This window comes from Sorex fumeus, unplaced genomic scaffold, assembly GCF_029834395.1.
Source record: "Sorex fumeus unplaced genomic scaffold, SorFum_2.1 ptg000129l, whole genome shotgun sequence".
NCBI lineage: Eukaryota > Metazoa > Chordata > Mammalia > Eulipotyphla > Soricidae > Sorex > Sorex fumeus.
The window spans coordinates 6,665,415-6,689,002 of record NW_026606186.1 but is presented as its reverse complement, the minus strand read 5'-3'; the positions used below and the strand labels follow the sequence as shown (position 1 = coordinate 6,689,002).

The 23,588-nt window shown below is 52.2% G+C and overlaps 1 protein-coding gene across 3 annotated transcripts in view; it reads right to left on the bottom strand.

The window, feature by feature from the left end:
* DENND1A (DENN domain containing 1A) overlaps positions 1 to 23,588 on the bottom strand; it is a 523,912-nt gene that overhangs the window by 228,631 nt on the left and 271,693 nt on the right. For all 3 annotated transcript variants that reach the window (XM_056138645.1, XM_056138644.1, XM_056138646.1), the window contains 2 exons: positions 7,711 to 7,780; positions 1,545 to 1,625 (listed from right to left, as the gene is read on the bottom strand). In XM_056138645.1, coding sequence (XP_055994620.1) covers positions 1,545 to 1,625; positions 7,711 to 7,780 — 151 coding nt within the window. The remainder of the gene's footprint in view (positions 1 to 1,544; positions 1,626 to 7,710; positions 7,781 to 23,588) is intronic.

Here is a 23,588-nt window from a genome sequence, read left to right as displayed (position 1 = left end):
CTCTACGAAGCTGCCCTGAGTGCTTCTTCCTTCCTTCCTGCCTTCTTTTCTCTCATCTCTCAGGACCAAGGAGAGAGAACCGAAGCTTGAAGCCGGCCTGGATTTAAACACCCCAATCTTCACTATTTACCTCCCAACCTTGGATGGGCAGCTCCGTGGTTCCCTCAGCCAGCCTGTGAAAGAAGGCTCCTGCCTAGATGCAGTACTGCTTCCAGCATGAGTCATACATCCCTTGGCTTGCAGTGTTTTTTTTGCTTTGTTGTTGTTTTGTTTATTTGTTTTTGTTTTCTTTGGTCATACACAGTGATGCTCAGGGGTTACTCCTGGTTCTGCACTCAGGAATTAGTCCTAGAGGTGCTCAGGGAACCATATCGAATGCCAGGGATTGAACCTGGGCCTGCTGCTTACAAGGCAAACACCCTACCTGCTCTACTATGGCTCCGGCCCCTTAGGTAGCATCTGGAAGTGGGAGAAGAGACGTGTCTTTTACTGGCAGGACACTGATTTGATTATACACAGCTTTCAAAGTACACTGTTTGCAGTTTGATCATCAACCAAACACCCTGCAAGAAACAGTCCTTGGTTCTAAGAGGGAAAACTCTTAAAATCATGGAAAACCACGGAGTACCAACACTGTACCTGGCTGTGGCATAAAGACAGAACTTTGTAAGCGTTCAGTTCAGACGCCACGGCACGGGGGCGGGGAGCCTCTGGATGGTCAATTCCTGGCCCAGGCTGTGCAGTCAATGTGGGTCAAGACCAGGGACTGCCTCAGGGAGTTGGAAAATTCTAGAACCAAAATGTAGGGGAGGAGCCCTAGGTCTGCTCTGAAGCCTGAGCTGAGAGACAAAGAAACTGAGGTTCACAGAGTTCAGGGTTTTGATTCAAACACTCAGGTCACCAGTAAAACGAGGAGAGGGATGGAAACCCTGCTTGGAGTTGGGAGGGCCCTGCACCGCGACCCCGGCACGCTATGGACCAGCATAGAACACACGGCTTGTATTTCAAGAAGTTCGAAGAAATAGTCATCGTGGGTGAGGAATGAGGTGGGGTCTTGCATCCCTGATTTCCCAGGGCATCCGGTCCAGAGTGGGGGAGAGAGAACCTCTGCCCCGGAGTGGGTGACAGGCCCGGGGATGCCCAGGAGGCTCGGACAGAGAGATTTCTCTGCAGACAGAACCAGAGTTGGGTTCGAAAGGGTGACCCCCCAACAGGTACCCTGGGCAGCAGGGCAGAGGTGTGGAAGGTGCTGGGGGCGGGGGGGGGGGGACAGGGCCGGCTTCAGCCCAGGGGCAGCCCCAGGACAGGGGCTGGGGGAGGAGATTGGTTGGAGTAGCCATGCAGAGGAAGGGAGTGGGTAGCCCGGGGCCTCCAGCTCCGGAAATCACAGAGACAGAGGGACATTCACTCTCGGGCCTGCCTGAGCCCACAGGCTCTGAATTTGGGGGTAATGAGGGGTGCGGAGAGTACAGGCGGGAAGCAGGTGAGTCTGACACAGCGAGCGGCTAATGATTGGGGGGGCGGCGGGTTCCCTGCCCACTTACCACGCTGAGATGAACAGACTCGCCCGGGTCGGGAATGGGCAGTCTGTGCAGACTTGCAAGGAGCTCATTCCACTGGCTCTCCTGAAAGAAAGGACAGGCTTAGGAACACGCACGCGTGTGAGGCTGAGCCCTCAGGGGTCGTGAGCCTGTGGGGTCAGGGATGGCCTGGGGGCTCCAGGGGCTCATAACTGAGTTGGGCCGGAAGGGGCTGGCCCCATAATAGAAGGGGGCTTGGCAGAACACTCCCCTTGAGCACCGTGCATGCATGAGCCAAACGAATCCATCCACCCTGCCGCGTCTGACGTTTCCTACCCTGACCGCCTCTCATGGATCCTACACCATAAGCCCTCGGCAGATCTGGCCGCCCCAACTCCATAGCAACAACTTTTAAATGCAAACTCTACGAGCGGATGGGGCGGGGGCGGCGGGAGGAAGAAGGGCGACACGAGAGATCTCGTCTTCATCATTACCCTCAATTAATTTTATTGCATGTGCATGGGAGGCACGCGGCAGCCTCCAATTACAGGGAGTTAAAAATGAGCGACGCGCAGCAGCGGGCCATCAAGGAGGGGGGTCGTGCATCTTAATGAGGGAGGCGCAGTGCTCCGAGCTGCCTGCACACACGCTCACCTGTGAAGTGCCCAGAAACATACCAGCCGACAGGATGCTCAACAAGCCATGGTGCCCAGCGTGGGGAGTCCTGTGGCCGGTGTCAGTTACTTGCTCACACAGGACTCCATTCCTTCCCTGCCCTCGCAGTGTGCCCATTTGACAGACGCAAGAATGGAGGTGCTGATGGGCGGGACGCCTTGCTCTGAATTCAGGCCGAGGGTCTCGGGGCAGGTTTTCTGCACCCCCCTCCCCGCCCCCCAGCTCAGAGCTCCAACACAGCACTGCAGCTATGGGGCTGGCTCTGAATTCAAGCAGAGAGAGCAAGAACCACCAACGAAGGGCCTGTTCTAATTTGAACGCTGACAAATTCTTCCAGCCTCTCACCAAGGAGAGGGAGGGAGGTACGTGTGTACTTTTCATCCTGCAAATCCGAGATTCAGCAGCAAACCTCAAATTTTTAGAATACTGGTGGGATATTACTGGTGGGAAAAAAAAGGTAGCAGGGGTGGGGGGGAGACTGCCTTATCAGTAATTGGAGATTTCATTACCAGTATCATCTATAAATTAGAAAAAAAGGGCATTCTTCTACAGAACCACGATTACTCACTGGGATCAGGAAACCAGCCTGCATGCAACAGAGCCCTCTGCACCTCAGGTCTCCGGTCGAGAGTGAGTGCCCCTGACAGCAAAAGAAGCAAGGCCAGCAGCACGCATGCTCGGACCCCGTGCCTTCGTCCACCCTGAGTGTGTCTGACCTTGACAGAGAGACCAGCCGTTTTGTACGCTAACTCTCAATGGTCTGATAGTGCTTGAGATTTCGATCCTTTGCCTTAAAGATGATGCTCACTTTGATCATTTGATTGATTCATCTGAAATCTCTTTCGTGAAAGGCTCCTGATTATTTTGCTGGTGTTCTGCAAAGTGATGCTTTCCGCAAACACCCTGCTCCACACCAAACTTCGCCTTTGGCAACTCACTTATCTGATATGGGCACGGCCCCAGGGGCCTCCTGTCTTGGTCACTGCATCAGTTTTGTTGAGTGGTTTTGCCTGTGACCCGTGGGGGTTCCCTGTCCTCTCAGGCTCCTTGTGTATCTTCCTCATACGGCCCACCATGGTTCTAGCACTTTCTTACTATTTGGCATGTGGATTCCAGCACATCTTCTACATACCCTGACCCTGTCCGGACAGTAGCCTTTGCTGGACTCCACATTACACACCCAAACAGAGCCTACTCCTATCTGGCAGACGCTAAGAGCTATGACTGGAGCCAATGGCTCTAGTCCCAACCTCACCTTCAGACATGATTCTCACTTCTTCCTATTACATGCCTGCAGCTCCACTCCACAAAAGCAAAGAACTGAACACTTGTTTTCTTAATAATGTGACCAATCCATTATATCATTACCCCTGCACCCTACCTACCCAATTATTAACCTCCATCCCGCAGATCCCCCCCAACCCCCCCTCCCTACCCCAGGATCCCAGTGCTGGGTCACTGTCGCTGTCTCCGGTCTCCTGGGGATGCCTTGATGCCAATGGAGGCATGTGGCAGAGCTGGGGCACCAATGCCCCGCACACTTCACCCTCTCCCTCTCCTCAACCTCGATCTCCCTCCCATAGGGATGGGGCCTCAGTCAGGGTGATGCCAGGCCACGACCCTGGGCCAAAGAGACACTTTCATCCTCCATCTCTTCCCCTCCCAAACCGAAGCCTGCCTCGCTCTGGTCTCCCAGTGTCTGCTAGGAGGAGGACATTCCAGATTTTTACAGAGAAAGCTCTTTTTTCCTCCTCCCCCTCCCCTTCCCCCTCAGATATGATGGTCCCAGACCTTGCAAACAGGCAAGAGGTAGCCCTTCCCCTATCACCCATTACCCTTTCTTTGTTCTTTTTCTTTTTGGGTCACACCCGGAGATACACAGGGATTACTGCTGGCTCTGCACTCAGGAATTACTCCTGGAGGTTCTCGGAGGACCATATGGGATGCTGGGAATGGAACCCGGGCTGCCATGTGCAAGGCAAATGCCCTACCCACTGTACTATCGCTCCAGGCCCCCATCAGCCTTTCTTTGATCTCCAGTGCTTCCCAAGAAAGGACGAGGCTCCCCTAAAGGAGAGAGCTGCCTCATCTGCCCTGCCCCGGGCAGTGCAAACAGCAACTATCTGGCTTCCTATGCATGGGAGCCACTGATGCAACCTTCCCAAACCCTCGGGTCCCAAGTTTAAAAGTCTCCTGAATTTTGTTTCCCATTTGTATGAACTGACTGGGGCAAAAACATGGAAGAACATGTGACTCAATCTCCGGCTCGAAAACGACTAAGAACCAACGGGAAGCATTTCTCTTGGCTAGAGAAGTCTTTCCAAGTCCTGAGACAGCCCGAGTGTTTGACTCCAGGGCCCCGGGAAGCAGAAATGGCCGAGTGACCTGAGGAGCCCCCTGGACCCAGCCACACAGTGTCCCCTGCTGCCTCGGGGCAGAATCCCTTTTGGTGGTGCTTCCTCTCAGAGCGAGGACAGCCTGGGATGGGGCTCTCAGTTCAACACGCCTTGCCACATTCTTCCTGAATTCTCTTCCCAGAAACGCACATTTCAGGATGCGGATCCTTGTCCTGGACAAGAAGGGTGGGAGGCCCAGGGAATACTGCACATGCGAGGCATGTGGTTCCCAGCACCACATGGTCCCCTGAACATTCCTGGGTGTGGCCCTGGAGGCCCCCAGCACAACGGGGTGGCCTGGATAGCCCCTGCCACTGCAGGGCACAAGCAGCATCACAGTCAGAGACTCCTGTACTGGATGGCTGGGGAATTCTTCGCCCCACTTCCCCTCACCCCAGACTTCCTGAGTACCACCTGGAATGTCTCCCACAAAAAAAAAAAGTCAAAACAAAAATAAGGGTTTGGTGCCACACAGGATGGGAAGGCACAAATGGCACAGGTGTCTCCACCGCACTTCCCAGAGCCGACACTGTTAAGGCTCTCAAGGAAAATATGAAACCATTTCCTTTCTCCCAACCTCCAAAAAAACTGAAAAATCACACAAAATGTCAACTGCCATTTTATGAAGCATTTTCTAGAACTATCACATTCTATAGAAAATATGGGTGATTTTTTTTCTTTTTCTGTTCTTTTGGCTTTTTTTGGGTCACACCTGTTGATGCTCTGGGGTTACTCATGGCTCTGCATTTAGGAATTGCTCCTGGCAGTGCTCAGGGGACCATATGGGATGATGCCAGGGACTGAATCCAGGGTGTCTGTGTGCAAGGCAAATGCCCTCCCTGCTGTACTATCACTTGGGTCCCATGGGGGCATTTTTCTACATTTACTAATAATAGATCATTTTAATTATTTATTAAGTTTTATAAGATTTATTTATTAAATATTTATTTATATATTTATATAAGGACTGGAGCGATAGCACAGTGAGTAGGGCATTTGTCTTGCATGCAGCCGATCCAGGTTGGATTCCTCCGCCCCTCTTGGAGAGCCCGGCAAGCTACCAAGAGTATGTTGCCCGCACAGCAAAGCCTGGCAAGCTACCCGTGATGTATTAGATATGCCAAAAAAAAAAAAACCAATAAGAACAAGTCTCACAATGGAGATGCTACTGGTGCCCGCTCGAGCAAGTTGATAAACAATGGGAGGACAGGCCAGTACAGTACAGTATATTTATATGATGTATTTATTTAAATTTGTTTAATCATTTCAATGATCATAATCATTTTAATCATTAAAGTCACTTGCAAAAAGGAAAAGAAAATAAGTGATATACTTATTAATTGCTAAGTAATATAAGTGGACAGATCTGTATCTTGCTATATTCACTCTTGACTAATAAGAAATGCGATGGAAACAATCAGACTGTCACGTGTCAGAGAAGCCGTGAGCTGCACATGAGCAGCACGTGAATGTGCTCAGGAGGCTCAGAAAGCAGTCTGGCCCACATGTGTATCCCCTGCCCTGACCATGGCCCCACTACGCTCTCCTTTAAAGGAGGACGTGCAAAATGAAGAAAATGCTTCACATGCCAAGACAGCCAGTGGCTGTGCTGAGACCTGGGAAGGTGTCACGTGATGAGCCGTTCCCTGCAATGGGGAGATGCTCCCATGAGTGACCGTCAGGAATACGGCGTGATGCAGTCATGTGTGGGGCTGACGGCTTTGCTGCAGGGGAAGGCCACTGTGGAAAGTACTTTGTCTACCCCAAAAGTAGAGTGTATGGGGAAACTGTCTGCCATAGAGGCAGTGGGAGGGGTGGGATGTGGTGGTGGTAGGGGGAATTGATGGTGGAAGATGTGTACTGGTGGAGGGATGGGTGTTCTGTCATTGTATGACGGAAACTCAAACATGAAAGCTTTGTAACTGTATCTCATGGTGATTCAATAAAATAAATAAATAAAAATAAAAAAGAAAGGTGGGCACCACCCTCTAAACCCGCTTCAGCTGGCCGTCTGCCGCCCACAGACAGCAGCACAGCAATGCAGCATGGCTCGGCCAAGGCCGGAGGTCTCCCGCTGGCCCCCGAGATATTCCAAGGGGGCCCAGGTGACACAACACGCAAGTGATGGGCCATGTCGCATGAAATGGGACCACAGCAAGAAAATGGGGGCGGGGGTTGGGGTCGGAGCGACAGTCCAGCAGGGAGGGCATTTGCCTTGCATGTGGCCGACCTGGGTTTGATCCCCGGCATCCCATATGGTCCCCCAAACACTGCCAGGAGTAATTCCTGAGTGTGAAGCCAGGAGCAACCCCTGAGCATCACTGTGACCCAAAACGCAAAAAAAAAAAAAAAAAAAAGCAAAAATGAAAAAGAAAAAAAAATGTGGTGGGAAGTAGCACTGGTCAGCGGCAGATTGAGGAACGCTACAGTGTGGTGTTTCTTCCAAAAGGGTAGTGAAACATGGCTCTAGTTTGCAGGTAATTTTCAGGCCCTTAAAAGACAGAGCCGGGTTGAAAGGGGGACCAGTGGGGCCGCCTGCTGGCAGAGAGCTTTACCCACAAGCCCCTGCTTTGCACACAGTGCAGCCCGCCTGATGCTCAGCCTGGTATGACCATGACGAGCTAAGGCAGGTCGTGAACTTCCAGGAAGGTCAGATCACATGGGTGTTACCTCCGTGAGGGTTGAGGGCTGAACATATGACTGACTTAACTCAAACCGCAGGAGCCTCCCTGAAGCTCGTGGCGTTTGTTTTCGGTGGGGCAGGAGAAGGCAGTGATGTCCCTCCCTGTGGCCGGAGAGACGGGCTCCAAGGGTGCAAGGCCCGGTCTGATTCCTGCTCCCCCCCTCTGTCCTCAGTGGTGCCAGGGGCACGGCCTGGGCACTGCCAGAAAAGTGCCTCCCTCCCCACCTTCCCTTCCCTTCTACTATTTTCTAAAATTTCCAAGAGCTTTCTAAAACGGGCCTGTATTATTACCTCTGGGTAACCCATCTTGGTGAACTTTAGGGCACATGTGTGGCTTGATCACCATGAATATTTAGCTTTTGGACATTTAACACATGTGTGGCTTGATCACCATGAACATTTAACTTTAAAAAGAACAAAAGAAAAAGGCAAATACCTGTCCTTTCGTTGTGTAATCTGCCAGGACATTAAGCAGCTTATAGAACACTTCGAACCAGGGGAGATAGCTGCGGAGGAGGGAAACGGAGAGATTAGTACTCGGCGTCTAGCCTTCAGCCAGGAGTAAACGCGCGGCTGGAGCCAGAACGGTCCTCCCGTCCTGGGCTGTGTCAGACGCACACACCGGCCATGTGCAGGTTTATTCCTGGGATCCAGGGAAATGGCCGTCGGCGGGCAGAGGGCTGCGTGTCCGTTCTAAAGCATCGCTGTGCCTCCGAGACAGCCCCAGCCTGCCGCAGAGATTCCAAGCCAGCTCGGTGGTCAGGAACAGCCCCACCATCCCACAGCCAGCAGGAAAACCACATGTCCTGCCAGATTGGCCACACACAACGCTGCCACCATGGCTGTCCACGGGGAAACTCGGAGGCCTCAGAGCCGGAAACCACCCCAGGGGGCCAGCCGGGTCCAACTCTGGGGCCGGTCCTGGAGCTCCAAGCCCACGCCCTGCACCCCTGCTCCTGCCCTGCCCCCTGACTCCCACCATGGCCCAAACCCTGGGTTCCTCCGTAGGGAGTGGTACCCTGAGTGGAGGGGCCTGGCGGGGATACCCCATTCCTCCAAGCTGCCTTCCAGGCTCTCCCGTTCAGGCCTCTTGCGGGGACTCCGTGGGGAAAGTCCAGGGGCCGCACACCTGCCAGAGCCTGGACAAACGTGGCCCTTTCCTCCCCCGGCTCCCCCAGAAGCCGTCCTTGCCCCGATTCCCTTCATCTCAGGGCGATGCTGCTCCTGGTGCCTCCCCGGCATCGTCCTTCCTCTGGGAGTTGTCAGACATACACATGCTCCTGCTCCGGGGTCAAAGACCCCCGGCCAGGGCACCCCCATCCATGCCAGGGAGTCAGCAAGGAGAAGCATCCGCCCCATGGCAAAGGACTTGACTCTAAAGGGCTCCGTGATCCGGTGCCAACTTGCAGAAAACCTGGGGTAGAGCTGGGCTGAGCAGTGCCCCCAGCATGGCGGGTCAGGCCGGACAGATGCGGCTCACCAGCCATGCTGGATGAGCATGGACTGCCATGCGAGGGTCGCCTTGGGGTGGGGGTTGCCCGTGGTCCAGCAGATTATCAGCTGGGGCGTGGACGGTAACAAATGAGGTGCGAGGCCCCGGAGTGGACAGGCGGGGCACAGAGCTCCCCGGGCCGCAGCGCCCCACGCCCACTGCCCAGGCTACTGTCCACGCTAAGTAGCTTATCGAGTTGAGCTGATAAGCAACTTAACTCTTCACTCCTGCGATAGCGTTATCGCGCCCGCTGCTAAGTTCCAATCAGCCCCGGCAGCTGTGGCCCGACTATTAAGGAGTCCCCCAGCGCCCACGGCTGCCACTTCTCAGCCAGTCCTCCAGCAGCCGTGTAAACAGTCAAGAGGGCTTAGGGGGGAGATAAGGTTCTCCCTTCCGAGTCCGTGAACGAAACGCTCGGGACAAGGACGCCCCTCGGAAGAGTATTCTCACACAGATGAGCACCCTCTCAGCACACACGTCAGACCAAGGGTTAGCACCCCACCCTTTCCCCAAACTTCTTTTCACCCCCACTGGCGCTAGAAAATCTTTTTTATTTTATTTTTTAACTAAAAAGTTTTATTATTATCTTATTTATTTTAATAATGTAGGAGCACAGCTATTTGTTCAGCCATTGATTACACTGATTGAATTCGGCATGAACTCCATGTTACTTTTTTTTTTCTTTTTACTTATATCACCATGAGATAGTTACAAAGCTTTCATGTTTGAGATTCAGTCATACAATGATGGAACATGCATCCCTCCACCAGGGCACATTTTCCACCACCCAGTCTTCACCCTGCCTCTATGGCTGACAATTTCCCCAACATTCTCCCTCTCATTTTCGGCATTATAATTTTTTTCCCCTTTTTGGGTCATACCCGGCGATGCTCAGGGGTTACTCTTGGATCATGCACTCAGGAATTACTCCTGGAGGGGCTCAGGGGACCATATGGGATGCTGGGAATTGAACCCGGGTCAGCTATGTGCAAGGCAATCGCCCTACCTGCTGTGCTATTGCTCCAGCCCCTGGGCATTATGTTTTGCTCGAAATTTCCCACCACCATTCACGCCTACCTGCCAGGGGCAGACGCTAGATAATTCATTTTCTGTTGTTCATTTTGAGAATCATGAGAGCTCAGTGCTAGAAAATCTTGAGGGACAGAGTGGGGCGGAGGTCGGGAGAAGCATGGAGCCCTCCCAGCCCCACCCTGGGATTGGCAGGGACGGCATCACAGCGGAGAGCCAGGAACCCTCCAGTGCTGGGAGTAGGAAGGGGCCCTGGAGAGACCCAGGTTTCTCACACCCAGCCTCAGTCTCACCAAATCGATTCTTTTTGGCTACGCTCCCTGGCAGGGCGCAGGGCCTGGGAAGGGCCGGGGCGGTTGCCCTGGGAATCAGGCGTCTGCCGCTCCCTCGGCCCGGCCGGACACAACTGCTGCCCACATGTGGTCCCCTGTGCCCTGACAGATGACTATCTCGCGATGGCCGCGTCACGGCCTTGAAACCCAAGCCCAGCTGTCTCCTGCTTCAAAGGCCCGCCGGGAGGCTGGGCTCACAGCTGACCCCTGTTCAGCGGCACTTCCTGTGCTGCCTCATTAGCGCCCGCACCGAGGCCTGGCCTGGCGCGGCCTGGCGGGCGCAGGTGAGCCGCTGAGCCCCGCGCTCCATCCTGCATGTGTCTGTCATCGCCGAGTAAACACTCGCTCCCGGGGCCGACACAGGAAACAAACACGCCGACCGGACATTGGCGGCAGCCCGGCCTGCTGGCCACCTCCCTGCAAGCCCCTGGCCCGCTGCTGCAGAGTGACTTGATGTGGGGGGATGGGTGGGGATGGCGCGAGGCGGGGCGGGGGGACAGGAAAGACAAACAGACAAACAACAAAGGGGCACTGCCCTCAGCGGGGCTGGTCTGAGCCGGAGGAAGAGACCAAGTGTCCGACCAAGGGAAGCGTTGGGGTGCAGAGCTGAACTCTTTCCTGAGAGAGCGGGGGGTGTGGGTGGCAGATAAGCCTGGACGGGGCATCAGTGGGGAGATGCCCATGTGGGGAGAGCGGTTTCCCAGGTCCAGGGCCAACCTGGGGCTCAGGTCACGATGCCTGAGGCTCTGCCCTCGGGCCCTCACCACCCTGGGCCAGCCACACCTCGGGGCAGGCGCATCTGGGCGAGAGACCGCAGTGAGCACCAGCAGTGGACGGACAGGCCCAGAGCTGCCTCCCTATGCCAGGAGACTCGGTCTCGGCAGACACAAGCAGGCTGCGGGCACCCATCTGGGCTTGGTGGCCCTGTATTTCTGAGCGGAAGTCCGGAAATGAGTCCAGCTGGGGACAGATGCCTCACGTCTGTCACCAAGCTCCACTGAATGACAGGGAGGACGCCCGGGCCCACTGTGTGTGTGCGCCGGGTGCAGACACAGGACATGTGGAGGATTAACCTTTGCTTGGTGTGTATGATGAGATTCCACAGCAGGGTCTCAGCCAATGCAAGAGGGTGCGTGTGTGTGTCTGTGTGTGTGCGCGTGTAAACACATGTCATGTGAATGAATTAGCCTCTCAGTGTATATGTTGAGGCTGGGCTTGAGTGTCCTAGCTCAAGCAGGAGGGCGTGTGTGTGGAGGGGAGGGCATCGTGGGCAAAGGGTGGAGGTGGTAGCCATGGTGGCAGGGATGCAGCAAAGCCAAGGAAGAGCAGGAGAACAGGAACTGGCAGGTCAGAGCTCGGGTGGGCAGGAGGACATCCTGAGCGTGGGGAGGAGAGCTCCCTGGCCGGGGGATGCTCTTCCAGCAGGGTAAGGAAGGGGTCCACACCCCGCCGAGCATGAGGGTCAGAGTGTGAGGTGTCAAAGCAGCGGCCTAGGCATGGCCCGCGGGAAAGAAAACAGCTAAGTCGGAAGAAGGCGGCTGGCTACGCTGGTGGTGGCCCCCATGAGGAGTAAGAGTTTCTGGAAGGTCCCTACATCTCATTTAGTGCCATCTCCACCCAGGTGGGAGGCCATGCAGGAGCATAAGCAGCTGAGGAAGCTCTGGATGGCGGGGCGCAGAGGCAGTGCTGCTTAGGGGGTCCGAGTCCAGACGGGGTGAGAAGGGCAGCCAGCCGGAAGGGGCCTGTCGCCCGGCAACTGATCGAGACTCATCAAGCAAGTTCCACGGATGATGGAATCAGGCTTGCAGCTAGCAGAGTCACGAGTCACAAACACAGAGAAGAAGAGAAACGGACACAGGGCTCGTGTAGAACTGGAACTGGATTGAACTGAGTGACATAACTGGGTACGTAGGTATGTAGGTATGTGCATGTGTGTATGTATGCATGTATACATATAATGCTCACATATATTCTCTAGCTGTGGCCTCGGAGAAAGCCTGAAAGCAGAGACACTGTAACATCCTAATTATGAGCACTTTTGGACTTAGATCTTGGTTTCAAGTGAAAGGAACTGGGGCACCTTGCAGAAAGTTATGCCTCAGGGCTGGAGCTGGGACAAACCTTGGGGGCAGGAGAAAAAGGCAGTACTCGGGGCTGGGGGTCAGCTCAGAGGTGGGGCTGCATTCCTCCCATGCACAAGGTCCTGAGTCTGGTCCCTGGCACAGACACTGCATGGCCCCTAGGACCCCTGGGCCAGGGCAGCACCACATCAACATCCATGTTGTAGGGCTGAGGAGGGCAGGGCAGACCCGAGACCCCTGAGCACTGCTGGGGGGCCCCCTGAAAAGGCAACCGTGAACACATGATCAGGATGAGACACCAGGGTGTACCAGTCAGCAAGGAAGTGCTTCCGCCGCTGACCAGACCTGGGACTTTTGAGCATCAAGACAAATGAGGATGAAGAGGGTATAATAAATCAGAGGAGAGATCAATGAGTGAGTCTGTGCCAAAGGTTCCCAAACTTAGCCTCCTGCCCCCAATCAGAAAAATTCACTCAGTGCCCTCCTGGAAACCAACCTTTAACTGAACACACAGGAAATGCACCCCTTGCCCCCAACTGCACCCAGGGCTACAACCACACCCCCATTACTTTAGCGCTTTGGGGTGTGGCACTGCCCACTGTGTGTGTGACTGCTCCGCATGGTGTGAAGCCATGCTTGGCAGGGGTGCAGCTCCTTGAACAGCCCACGAGACTGCGGGTCACACGTCAGCTCAACACGCTTCTGGGTGACCCACGGGAAAGGGGCAGAGAAGCCCAGGAGACATGGCCCAGTCAGCAAAGGACAGAACTCCGGCTAGCAGATTCTGGCCTGAGCAGCAGTGCCCGAGGGAGCAGCAGAGAGACCCTGGCTGGGGAGGGGCACCCGGCCAACTGTCTGTCAAGGTGATGGACATCTAGGGAAGACTCAGGAACTGTCCAGGGGAATGACGGGAGGCTGATTAACTCAAACACACGTCTCAAACATCCTTCACGTATACATATGACATATTTATATACGTGTAAGCATGTAAGTGTATTATGTACAAACGGATCCGTACACACTTGTGAGTAGGAGAAAGGGTCCCAGTGTTACTTAGCATTGCTTGTATTGTTTCGAAATGAATACTTTTGTGATGTTGATGCATTCGATATAGTCACACAGAAGAAATTTTGAAAAACACACACCCTGGGAGTGAGGGCAATTAAGAGAGAGAAGGGGCCAGTGTGACAATAATAGTTAGAAATGATCACTCTGGACAGGAACTGAGTGTTGAAAGGAGGTAAAGGGATATACATGATAAACTTTCAGCAACTGTATTGCAAACTGATGGGGGGGGAGGGAAGGAAGGAAGGAAGGAAGGAAGGAAGGAAGGAAGAAAAAAGAAGGAAAGAAAGAAAGAAAGAAAGAAAGAAAGAAAGAAAGAAAAGTGCCTCCCATAGAGGCAGGGATGGGGGTGGCGGGAAGTGAACTGGTGACATTTGTGGTGAGAAATGCACACTGTTGACAGGACGGGTGCTGGAACATTATATGATTGGAAGTTGTTCCAATCATGAACAACTTTGTAACTGTATCTCACAATGATTCAACTTAAAAAAAATAAATTCTGGGGGTATGGTGCCGCCAGCAGGTCAATCTGTACCTGTGAGGCGAGTGCATCAGCAGCCTCATGGCGCCTTCAGACTTCCAGATACCCCAAAATTGCTGCTGTGCCTTTGGCCAGACCCCAACAACTTGGGGCAAAGTTTACCAAGAAAGTAAATGGCCAAAAGTTAGGTGGGAGAAACACCCACAAACCACCTCCGGCACAGCTATATAATTGGAGGCAAGGCCTCTTTGGTTCCTGATTGAACTGCTTAATGAACATGATCCCAGAGACTCAGAAACGAATCTCAGAACCCAGTGGCTTTTGGCAGAAATGCATCCAGACTCCACAGTACGTTACTGTCGCCGGGTCGCCCCAGGGAGGAAAGGGTGTTGTCCCTCCGCCTGCTCCCTCTTGGCGACTTGGTGGCTGTCATCCTCCAAAGGCCATTGGACAGTCAGGCTTGGGCCCGCAGTGACGAAACTTGTTGGGCCTCACGGGATGGGGGGGGGGTGGAGCCGGGCCTGTCCTCCCCACCCCAATGAGACCCCAAGTCATCACCCACGAACGGCCTCTCTGGCTCCTCATCAAGCTGCTCAACAGCCTTGATCCCAGAGACTCAGAAACAAATCTCAAAACCCACCGGCTTTTGGCAGAAATGTGTCCAGACCCCACAGTAGGTTACTGTCGCCGGGCCACCCCAGGGGGGAATGGGTGCTGTCCCTCCGCCTGCTCCCTCTTGGCGACTTGGTGGCTGTCATCCTCCAAAGGCCATTGGACAGTCAGGCTTGGGCCCGCAGTGGCGAAACTTGTTGGGCCTCACGGGATGGGGGGAGAGGTGGAGCTGGGCCTGTTCTCCCCACCCCAACGAGACCCCAAGTCATCACCCATGAACGGCCTCTCTGGCTCCTCATCAAGCTGCTCAACGGCCATGATTCCAGAGACTCAGGAGCAGATCTCTAAACCCAGTGGCTTTTGGCAGAAACCCCTTCAGATCTAAGTGTTAAAATTTCAGAATTTCAAAACCACATGGCCCTACTTCAGCCACACGACATCATGTTACTTATAACCAGCAATAGAACACAAATTGTCTATTGTTGCCTTTTCAGCAGATCTGAGTGTTGGGGTAAAATCTCAAATAATGGTGGGTCTGGTGTTGAAATAGTGAATGTGATCAAAGTAGAGAGAGAATAATGTGGAAATCATCTGCCCCACAGGCAGGGGGAGGGTGTGGGATGGGGGTATACTGGGATTTTTGGTGGTGGAGAATGGGCACTGGTGAAGGTACGGGTGTTTCATTGTATGACTGAAACTTAGACCCAAAAGCTTGGTAACTGCTCTCACGGTGATTCAATAAATAAAATTATAAAAAAATGGAAAAAAAATTCTAAAAAACCACAAAAATAAACACTCTACAGTATTTGGGGGTTATTGGGTACTGTTCGGCAACGTGTCCCACGTGGAGAGATTGTACCTGCAACTTTTCTATGCTTATTATGGTTTCAAAATTAAGGTCAAACAAAAAAAGAGAATCTACAGGTGTTTCTTCCCAACTAGAATATGCAGAGAAATGAATGAGTTGGGGAAAATGAAATAGAATTTCAGGGCATGGTTTCGGTGAGGTTGGGGTGTGATGCATCTGAGGCTCACCATGACCCCCCAAGGGAACTGAAGGGGGGCATGTCATGCAATAGAGTGATGGTAGGAGCTGACGCTTAGCCACACAGTGAGGGCTGGGCTCCCTCCCAGCACTGCACACGATGGGGCACGGAGCACGGGAGGATGGGAGAAGCTTGGCAGCTGGTGGACAGGAAGGGCCTGAGAGGCAGAAACACGCTCAGGAGCAACAGTTTTGCAGGTGTGGACTCCCAGGTCGGATCTGGGAAGTGGGGATGGTGGGAGCTGGCGGTGAGCAAACCGTGGGGGCAGGAGGTGGGGTGGGCAGATTCTGGCTGAGTTCTCTGTGTGGCCCCTGATGAGAAAATGTTCATGAAACACTCCTGTCTCCTGACCCTACATTCCCCAGCTTCATTTCCCATCTCCACTTGCTCATTCTCAGAAGTGAGGAAGGGAAGCAAGGAGGCCCTCGACCTCCAGACCACTGCCGCTGGAAGACGCTCAGCCCATCACATCCAACCACCACACAAGCCCGTGCTTCCTGGCAACAAAGCCCGCTAGGTTGTGAGGGCTGGTCTGTGATCCTCAAATTACTGCACCGGCAGGATGCTCCTCTCTGGAAAAGCACACACCTTCTCCAGAGTCACCAGGGATCTTGGTGAACATTTCTTGGGAATTAAAAAAAAAAAAAAAGAAAATACAGTCCAAACGTACTGTCCATTTCTAGAAGATCCATTTTCCCTGCCAATCATCGCTACTCTGCATTTTCTCAGACCTTCTCAGAGTGTGCCTGGTACCCCAGGGGTGCATGGAAACAAGACACAGGTGCTACTGTGCCAAGATCTGAGGCTCATGAGGGAAGCAGACCCAGTGGCCCCTGGAGTTGGCAGCGGGGATTCAGTGCTAAGGCAGGAGACACACAGAGCCATCTCCCCAGGGGAATGGCCACGTCCGGCATCAAGCTCCCACAGACCAGAAAGTCGGGTCACCAGCTGGGGCCTGAGCATGCTTCTCCTCCGTATCTGAACGAGTGTCAGTGCTGCTGGAGGGAGAACAGATGAGACTGTCCCCAGGACGGAGCAACTAGCGCAGCGCCCTGCTGAGACCCTATTCACTGCTCACGGGACCAAGAGTCAGAGGAAGAGTCATACGGGAAGCAAAGAGTCCTCTGTGAGACCAGAACGCATCTCGGGCACATCTGAGCGCTCTGCACCGCTCACAGCTACAAATCGCACACTGCACAGATATTATGGTATCCAGTGAAGTCCAAGCATCCTTGATTTATGCCCCTAATTAACACCCCAGGGTGATCCCAATTACATCGATGCAGGAAGGTAAATTGTCTACATGGAATGAGTGGAAATATGAGTCCGCATTAGAGGAAAACATCAAGCCCCCCCATAAAGCGTTGTTTCTGTAAATCTACCCAAACTTAAGCTGGCCTGATTTTGGGAGCCGGGCTCTTTGCTCCCTGGGTGGGTGGTAGAGAACCGCTGCTTCTGGAGGGCGGATTTGCCCTATTCTTCCTAGGAAACAACAAAATCAGTTACCCCTCAGAGAGGGCTTTTGATATTAGTCTCCTTCAAACCCTGGTTGCAAATGCCCTACTATTTGCGCTGTTGCTCCACCCCCTGGAATAGTTTTCTTTATGACAACTCCACGAGATGACTTTTCATCCCATTTTTACAGATGAGAAAAACTGAGTCTCGGGACCACAAAGCAACTTCTTCAGGATCTGACAGCTACTATAAGTAGGGCTGCTCCTTAAAACCAGTCTGGCACCATCTTCAAGTCCAACGCCAGAGTTGTTGTACAACACGATCAAGTTAAATGATCGTGCCTGAGATTTGGATTTAATTTTTTTTTATCTTGTAGCTCTCATTGTAATGCACTGATAAAAGGAAAGCTTGCCTCCAACAGCCCCCCGGTTCTCAGGGTTCAGAGCCACCCAACCCTGGTGGTGTCCCAACAACTTGCCTGTGTGTCCTTACTCTGCCGGCTCTAGGGACGCTTGCCGTGCGTCAACCCTTTATTGCTTTAGGAATTATCATGCATTTTACATGCAGAAAGACAAACAGGAAAGGCTTGAAGAAGAAAAACGTTTTCATCAAACATGGCAAAGGAGATAGCTTCAGCTTCTGGGGCTCCCCGTCAGGGGCCAATACGCCTCGGCTACCTTTGATGGAGGCTTCTGAGAACTCATCTCTAGGAACGCCCTGAGTCCAGGCCATGGACTTCGAAACGGACTGTGCTGCCTGTTCTAATTGAAAGTATCCCGCTTTACATGTATGCCGCTGCTGGTGACAATTAGGGAAATCCTCGATGAGACAGGGCATCAGTTTTCCATGAATAACACCCACTTAAGTTCCTTTCTACCCCAGATCTCTGCCTGAATGTTTTATTATTCCATCACAAATCTCTCTATGAAAGTGTCTGGCCATGTCTTAAACCCATTTATGCTCTATGCTTCAGTGCCTCCCCCGGGCAACTTTATCCATATGCTTCACTTCTTCCGATGAAGCAGTTCTGTCTCAATTCACCAGGCAGCACCCACATGGATCCAGGATGCAGGTAAGGACGCACCGCACGAGAGCAGGCGATGGATGGAGCTGGTCCAACCAAAGCAATGTTTTAGCCTTTTAGGCAAAAACAGAACAAACTGGACAGAACTCGGCACCTTCCCCCACCCGCCCCCAAGCGATCCAAGCGCCCTGAACTTGAATTTATAACCCAGACACGCCATACGGCAGGCCGCGGGAGACACTACTGGGCCTTTCTGACTTATGACTTGCTCATATTTAATTTGTAACCAAACACTTCCCCTTCCTCTCGGCTACCTTAGAACTCCTGATTAACTCTTATTTTCACGGGTCAGAGGTTAAGTAAAGGAAGGGAAGCATTCTGGCTGAGACTGCCCAGAGCCCGGCGTCTGAGGGCAACCCTGTGCAAGGAGCATTAAAGTAAGTGATAAGGCCCGAGATTGCTTCAGACAGCCACTGCCCGGGGCCTCCTTGGGCTCCCAAGCGGGACTGCGTGCGGGACCTTACAACTGGGAGTGGGCAGCGGAGACAGAAAACAGCTCTCGGGTTACAGCGGGCTGGAGCAAGGCTCTCCCCGTGGCTTGGGGAAGGAAATGGAAGGTTTTCCAGGGAAACAGCACGGGCACGGGGGCAAGAGTGGTGGTGCTCTGGCTTCATGGGGCCACAGGGGCCTTGCTCTGTAGCCGACCTGGGCTAGGCTGAAGGCAGCAGATGTCCCAGGATATACTTAATCCCCCAGAGCCACCACTGCTGCCGCCCAGCTGCTCAGGGCATGGCTGGTCCACAGCAGGATGTGTCCAGCACTTTCACGCGGTGCCACTCGGGATGCAAACAAGTGCAGTGGTGCCTGCCGTTCTTCCCGAGTTCCTGAGTGCCCGGAGCTTGATACACAGGGGCTTGTTTCCTCCTCTGAGGAGTTCTTAGAAGTAGGTGCTCCCCCAAGGAGCAGGTGAGTGCCCAGAAGCACAGAGAGGCTGAGTGCCTGGCTCAGAGTCACACAGCCACAGCGGAAGCCAGGGTGGTGTCCAGGTTTGTAAGACTTGCCACAAAGTATCGGCGTAAGGACAGGGTATAAGGTGAGGGGACTTGGCGTGTGGTTGGTGGAAGTAGTCACAGTACCTGCCCGACGCACAAAAACACTGGTACTTGGGGCTGGAGCGATAGCACAGTGGCAGGCGGCTGACCTGGGTTCAATTCCCAATATCCCATATGGTCCCCCGAGCACCACCAGGAGTAATTCCTGACTGCAGAGCCAGGAGTAACCCCTGTGCATCGGTGGGTATGACCCAAAAATTAAAACAAAAACAAAAACCCTAGCACTATTGGAAGACACCTCCATGTCAGTGAGATCAGGTCTCCAAACCCCTCCCTGGGTCAGTTTGGACGGTGTGAGCCCTGGTCCAGTGTGTTGCTCCGACTCGGGAGGGGTTTCCAAATCCTCAAAAAGGGGCCAGTCCTCCTCAGGCCGAGCCTCACCCACAAGTGAACCTATCCCTGGGCTGCGCAGCTGCGATATCTCATACCTCACACCACTCATACTCCAAGAGTAGTGTGCTGCATTTGATGGGGTTTGAAGCAGAAGACAACCAATCTCAGAAGGAAATATATTTTTATATAAAAGCACACAAGGCTCAACCCTTAACAACATATTCGTAATCTCTTATAGAAGGGCTTAATGACCCCTGGGTGAAGTACAACAATCTTCACACACTCTCCTCTAGGGAAGTTTTTTTTGGGGAGAATTTTTCAGTGGTTTGTTGATAACAAACAATACAAAATAAATTATTTCGGTTCTGCTTTGGGACAGGGGTTGGGGTTCGGGATGGGAATGTCTGAAATATGGTGGTGGGGAGGTGTCATGGTGAGTGGGATTGGTGTTCGGATATTGAATGTAATCAAATACTGTGAACTACCTTATAAAAATAAAATAAAATTTAAAAAAAGGGGGGCAGGGGCCAGTCCTGAGCTTGGTTTGGAGATGCCACTCACTGACGCAGGCTGGCCCGGGGAGAGGATGGAAAGAGAGTCGCCACCAGGGGGATGCTTCAGGGTGGCATGGAAACCACAGCCACATGGAGGCCCCTCAGACAGAGAATGCAGGAACAAACCCTGCCGGAGTGAAGACCCACGGCAGGGCCCAGGCGGCTCCTGAGATGGAATGGACGAAGGCAGGTCTGGGTGACGCTCACCAGCATCCTAGGACACGACCCTCGCTCCACTGTGCCGACAGAAATCCCGGCCCTCAGCTTGCCGCTAGTTCCCAACCTTACGGCGCTACTGGAAACCAGGAGAAGCCGCCCCTGACTCAAAGTCTAAAACTGATCTTTGTGGACTGTGGTAAAATGTGACAGCTGAGCGGAAGTCGAAGTTGTTTTAGACAACTGTGAAGTCCCAAATCTCCAGGAGAACTACCAGCTCTGTGACTCCCTCCAATAAACATCCAAAACTACTCCTCAGAGAAAAGAGGCTCTGCTCTAGGAACTCTCCTGGTAGAAAACAGGTTTCTTTAATGTAAATTCTTAAACTCACGCCAGGTATAAGAAAATAGGAAAGTGGTCTTTCGATGAGTAACTACTAAAAGCAAAGTATTAGAAGCCAGAAAATGGGAACATGCTCTATTTGGCTCTACTCTTAACCAGTATGAAAAAAAATATGACTTCGTCCGTGATATTTTTTATTCTGTGTAATATAAACACTGAAACCCGTGCTGAGAGAACGGCCAAAGTACAGTAGACCCAGACATCCTAGAAGATCAGGTTTTTAAAAATGCCACAGAGGAAAATGTCTGTGGTAGAATAGCTTAAAAGGAAGTAATATTCACACCCAGATATCATATGCAATCAGAAATAGCCAACGATAAAAAGATAAAAAATTAATTCTGGGTCATGGAATTGTAGATAATATTTCCTTGTACATTCTTTCCCACCTTATCTACAGCTTATTAAGCATGCAGTACCTTAATGCCCAACAGAACACTGCTCTGCATTAATAGCTCTCTGCTATTCATCAGGTAGGGTGCATGCCTCACCTGCAGCTGACCTGGGTTCGATCCCCGAAATCCCATACGGGCCCCAGAGCTTTGGCAGGAGTGATTCCTGAGTGAAGAGCCAGGAATAACCCCTGAGCATCGCCGGGTATGTACCCCTCCCCCAACAAAACAAAACACTATTCATAACTACAACACTTGGAAGAAAGCTAAATGAACAATCAATGATTATAATACTTATTATCAAGGACATCGTATCCATTTAAATAAAACAGTAGAAAAGTATTTTAACATCGAACACTATTTGCAAGATACTGAGCCACAAAAGCAGACTCTATACTTCATACAATTGATTTTTGATCTTTGAGTTTCACATAATTTACAAACTTTATATAATAAGCATGCATTATTTCGACTTTTTATTTTATTCATGTTTTAGTGTGGGGGCCACACCCAGCAATGCTCAAGGGTTACTCCTGGCTCAGCTCTCAGGAATTACGCCTGGCAGTGGTGGGGGGAACCATATGGGATGCCCGGTATCGAACCCGGGTCAGCCACGTGCAAGACAAATACCCTCCCCACTGTACCATCACTCCAGCCCCTACTTCAACTTTTAAATAAACAACCAACCGTGCGAGTGACTCTTCTCATGCTTACCAGCTTCCGGGTCATCATGCTCGGGAGGAACTTAAGTCTCCTGGGGAGAGACAGACTTAAACAGCTCCACACAGAGCGATGCGCTGACTATGGACAACATCTGGGCATCCAGAGGCAACAAGCCTGTGGTCTCCGCTACATGGAGGAAGAAACCCGAGGGCAGAGAGGCGCACTTCCTTCCAGAAGGGACACTGTGACAAAGGTGTGGAGACACTGAACTAGAAAGATCCGAGGGTTCTCAGATCCCACCCTCGAGGGAGTGATGAGGGGGCAGCGGAGAATCTTGGCAGCCGTGGGAGAGGAGGCATGAGAATCCCAAAGAGACCAGATTGTGAGGGGTGTGATGTGTGAGACTAGAAGTTCGGCTCTTTTCCGGAAAGCGAAGAACGGGCTGATGCACGGGAGGGATGTGATCAGATTTGTCTTTTCAGAAGATCCCTTTGAACATGGGAGGGAGAGAGGACTCCCAACACGTCTGGAAGCAAACACACCCGGGGTCATGAAGGAAGGAGGAAGTTCCAGAAGTGGCTTCTGTCCAGGCTCTCGGTGACTGACGGCCATGAAAAAGTGGGTGTGGGTGGGGGAGAAGAGCGAGAAGATGGACTCTTCCAGAAAGTGAGTCTGGCCGACAGAATAGCCTGCAGAATAGTTGAGGCAGCGTTGCTGTGGGGCCTGGGGGTCTAAGAGTCTAGAATGACAGGGATGGGTCCCCCTTTATCAGAAGGATCCCCCTGAGCTGTGACTTGATCTCTCCAAGGCCGCTTTGCTCTGCAAGGGGCAATATTTTCTAAGTACTTCACAAGACCTGGGTAAAGAAATTCATCACTTAATGCAAACAGCCCGGGACTCCACGCCAGGCTGTTTTCACTTGGGGCGCCCCAGAGGGGGGCGGGCGAGAACCCTTCCTGCCCCAAGAGACCTAGCCCTGGAAGCTGACCTCCACTACCCAACGACTGCCACACTCCAGGCTGCTTTCATAAGACACTTCCTACCCATTTTCCATAATTACCACACCATGTTTGATGGAGTTCAGACAGTAGGCAACAAATTACATATATATATATATATATATATATATATATATATTGCAGAGTGCTCAGTAAGCTACTGAGAGTATCCCGCCCGCACGGGCAGAGCCTGGCAAGCTCCTCGTGGCAAATTTGATATGCCAAAACCAGTAACTATAACAGGTCTCATTCCCCTGACCCTGAAAGAGTCTCCAATCGTTGGGAAGGATGAGAAAGGAGAGACTGCTAAAATCTCAGGGTTGGGAGGAACAGAGATGTTACTGGTGCCTGCTCGAGTAAATCCATGAACAATGGGATGACAGTGACAGTAACAACGCAAATAATAGGAGGTTCCTCGGAATTCACAGAATAGGCAGAGGGAGCTTCCTTCTGTGGCGATGGCTGCGAGCAGGCGTCTACCAGCTCGCTCAGAGGAGCAGGCATGGGTCTGAGCTATACTCGGAATTATTTGAAAGGCTTCAAAGTTCTGAGTGCATACGCCTGCAATTTATAATGACTTTTAATATTCTATCTGCTGCAAATGAATGCACGGCATTTGAGAGGAGTTTTATTAATATGTATCCACTGGGCATGGGATAAAATTTTTACTTCAAAGAATGCAAACAAGAGGGGAAAAGATGGGGAGGCAAACAATTCAGTGGTGTTTTTTTTTTCCAACCATTTCTCTTTCCTCACAAATCATTCCCGCTGCTTTCTTGACTGGGCACATTGTTCTAAACTAATTTAAATGAGATTTAACCTTTGAAGATTCAGAAGGCTAGAGTGATATAAAAAGATGGCAACAGGAAATAAGATTCTACAGGCTGGAGCTGGAGAGATAGTACAGCAGGGAGGGCATTTGCCTTGCACACGGCCAACCCAGATTCGATCCCCGGCATCCCTTAGTGTCCCCCAAGCACCGCCAGGAGTAATTCCTGAGTGCAGCGCCAGGAGTAACCCTTGAGCATCGCTGGGTGTGTACCAAAAAGAAAAAAAAAAAAAGATTCTACAGGCTACCACTAAACACACT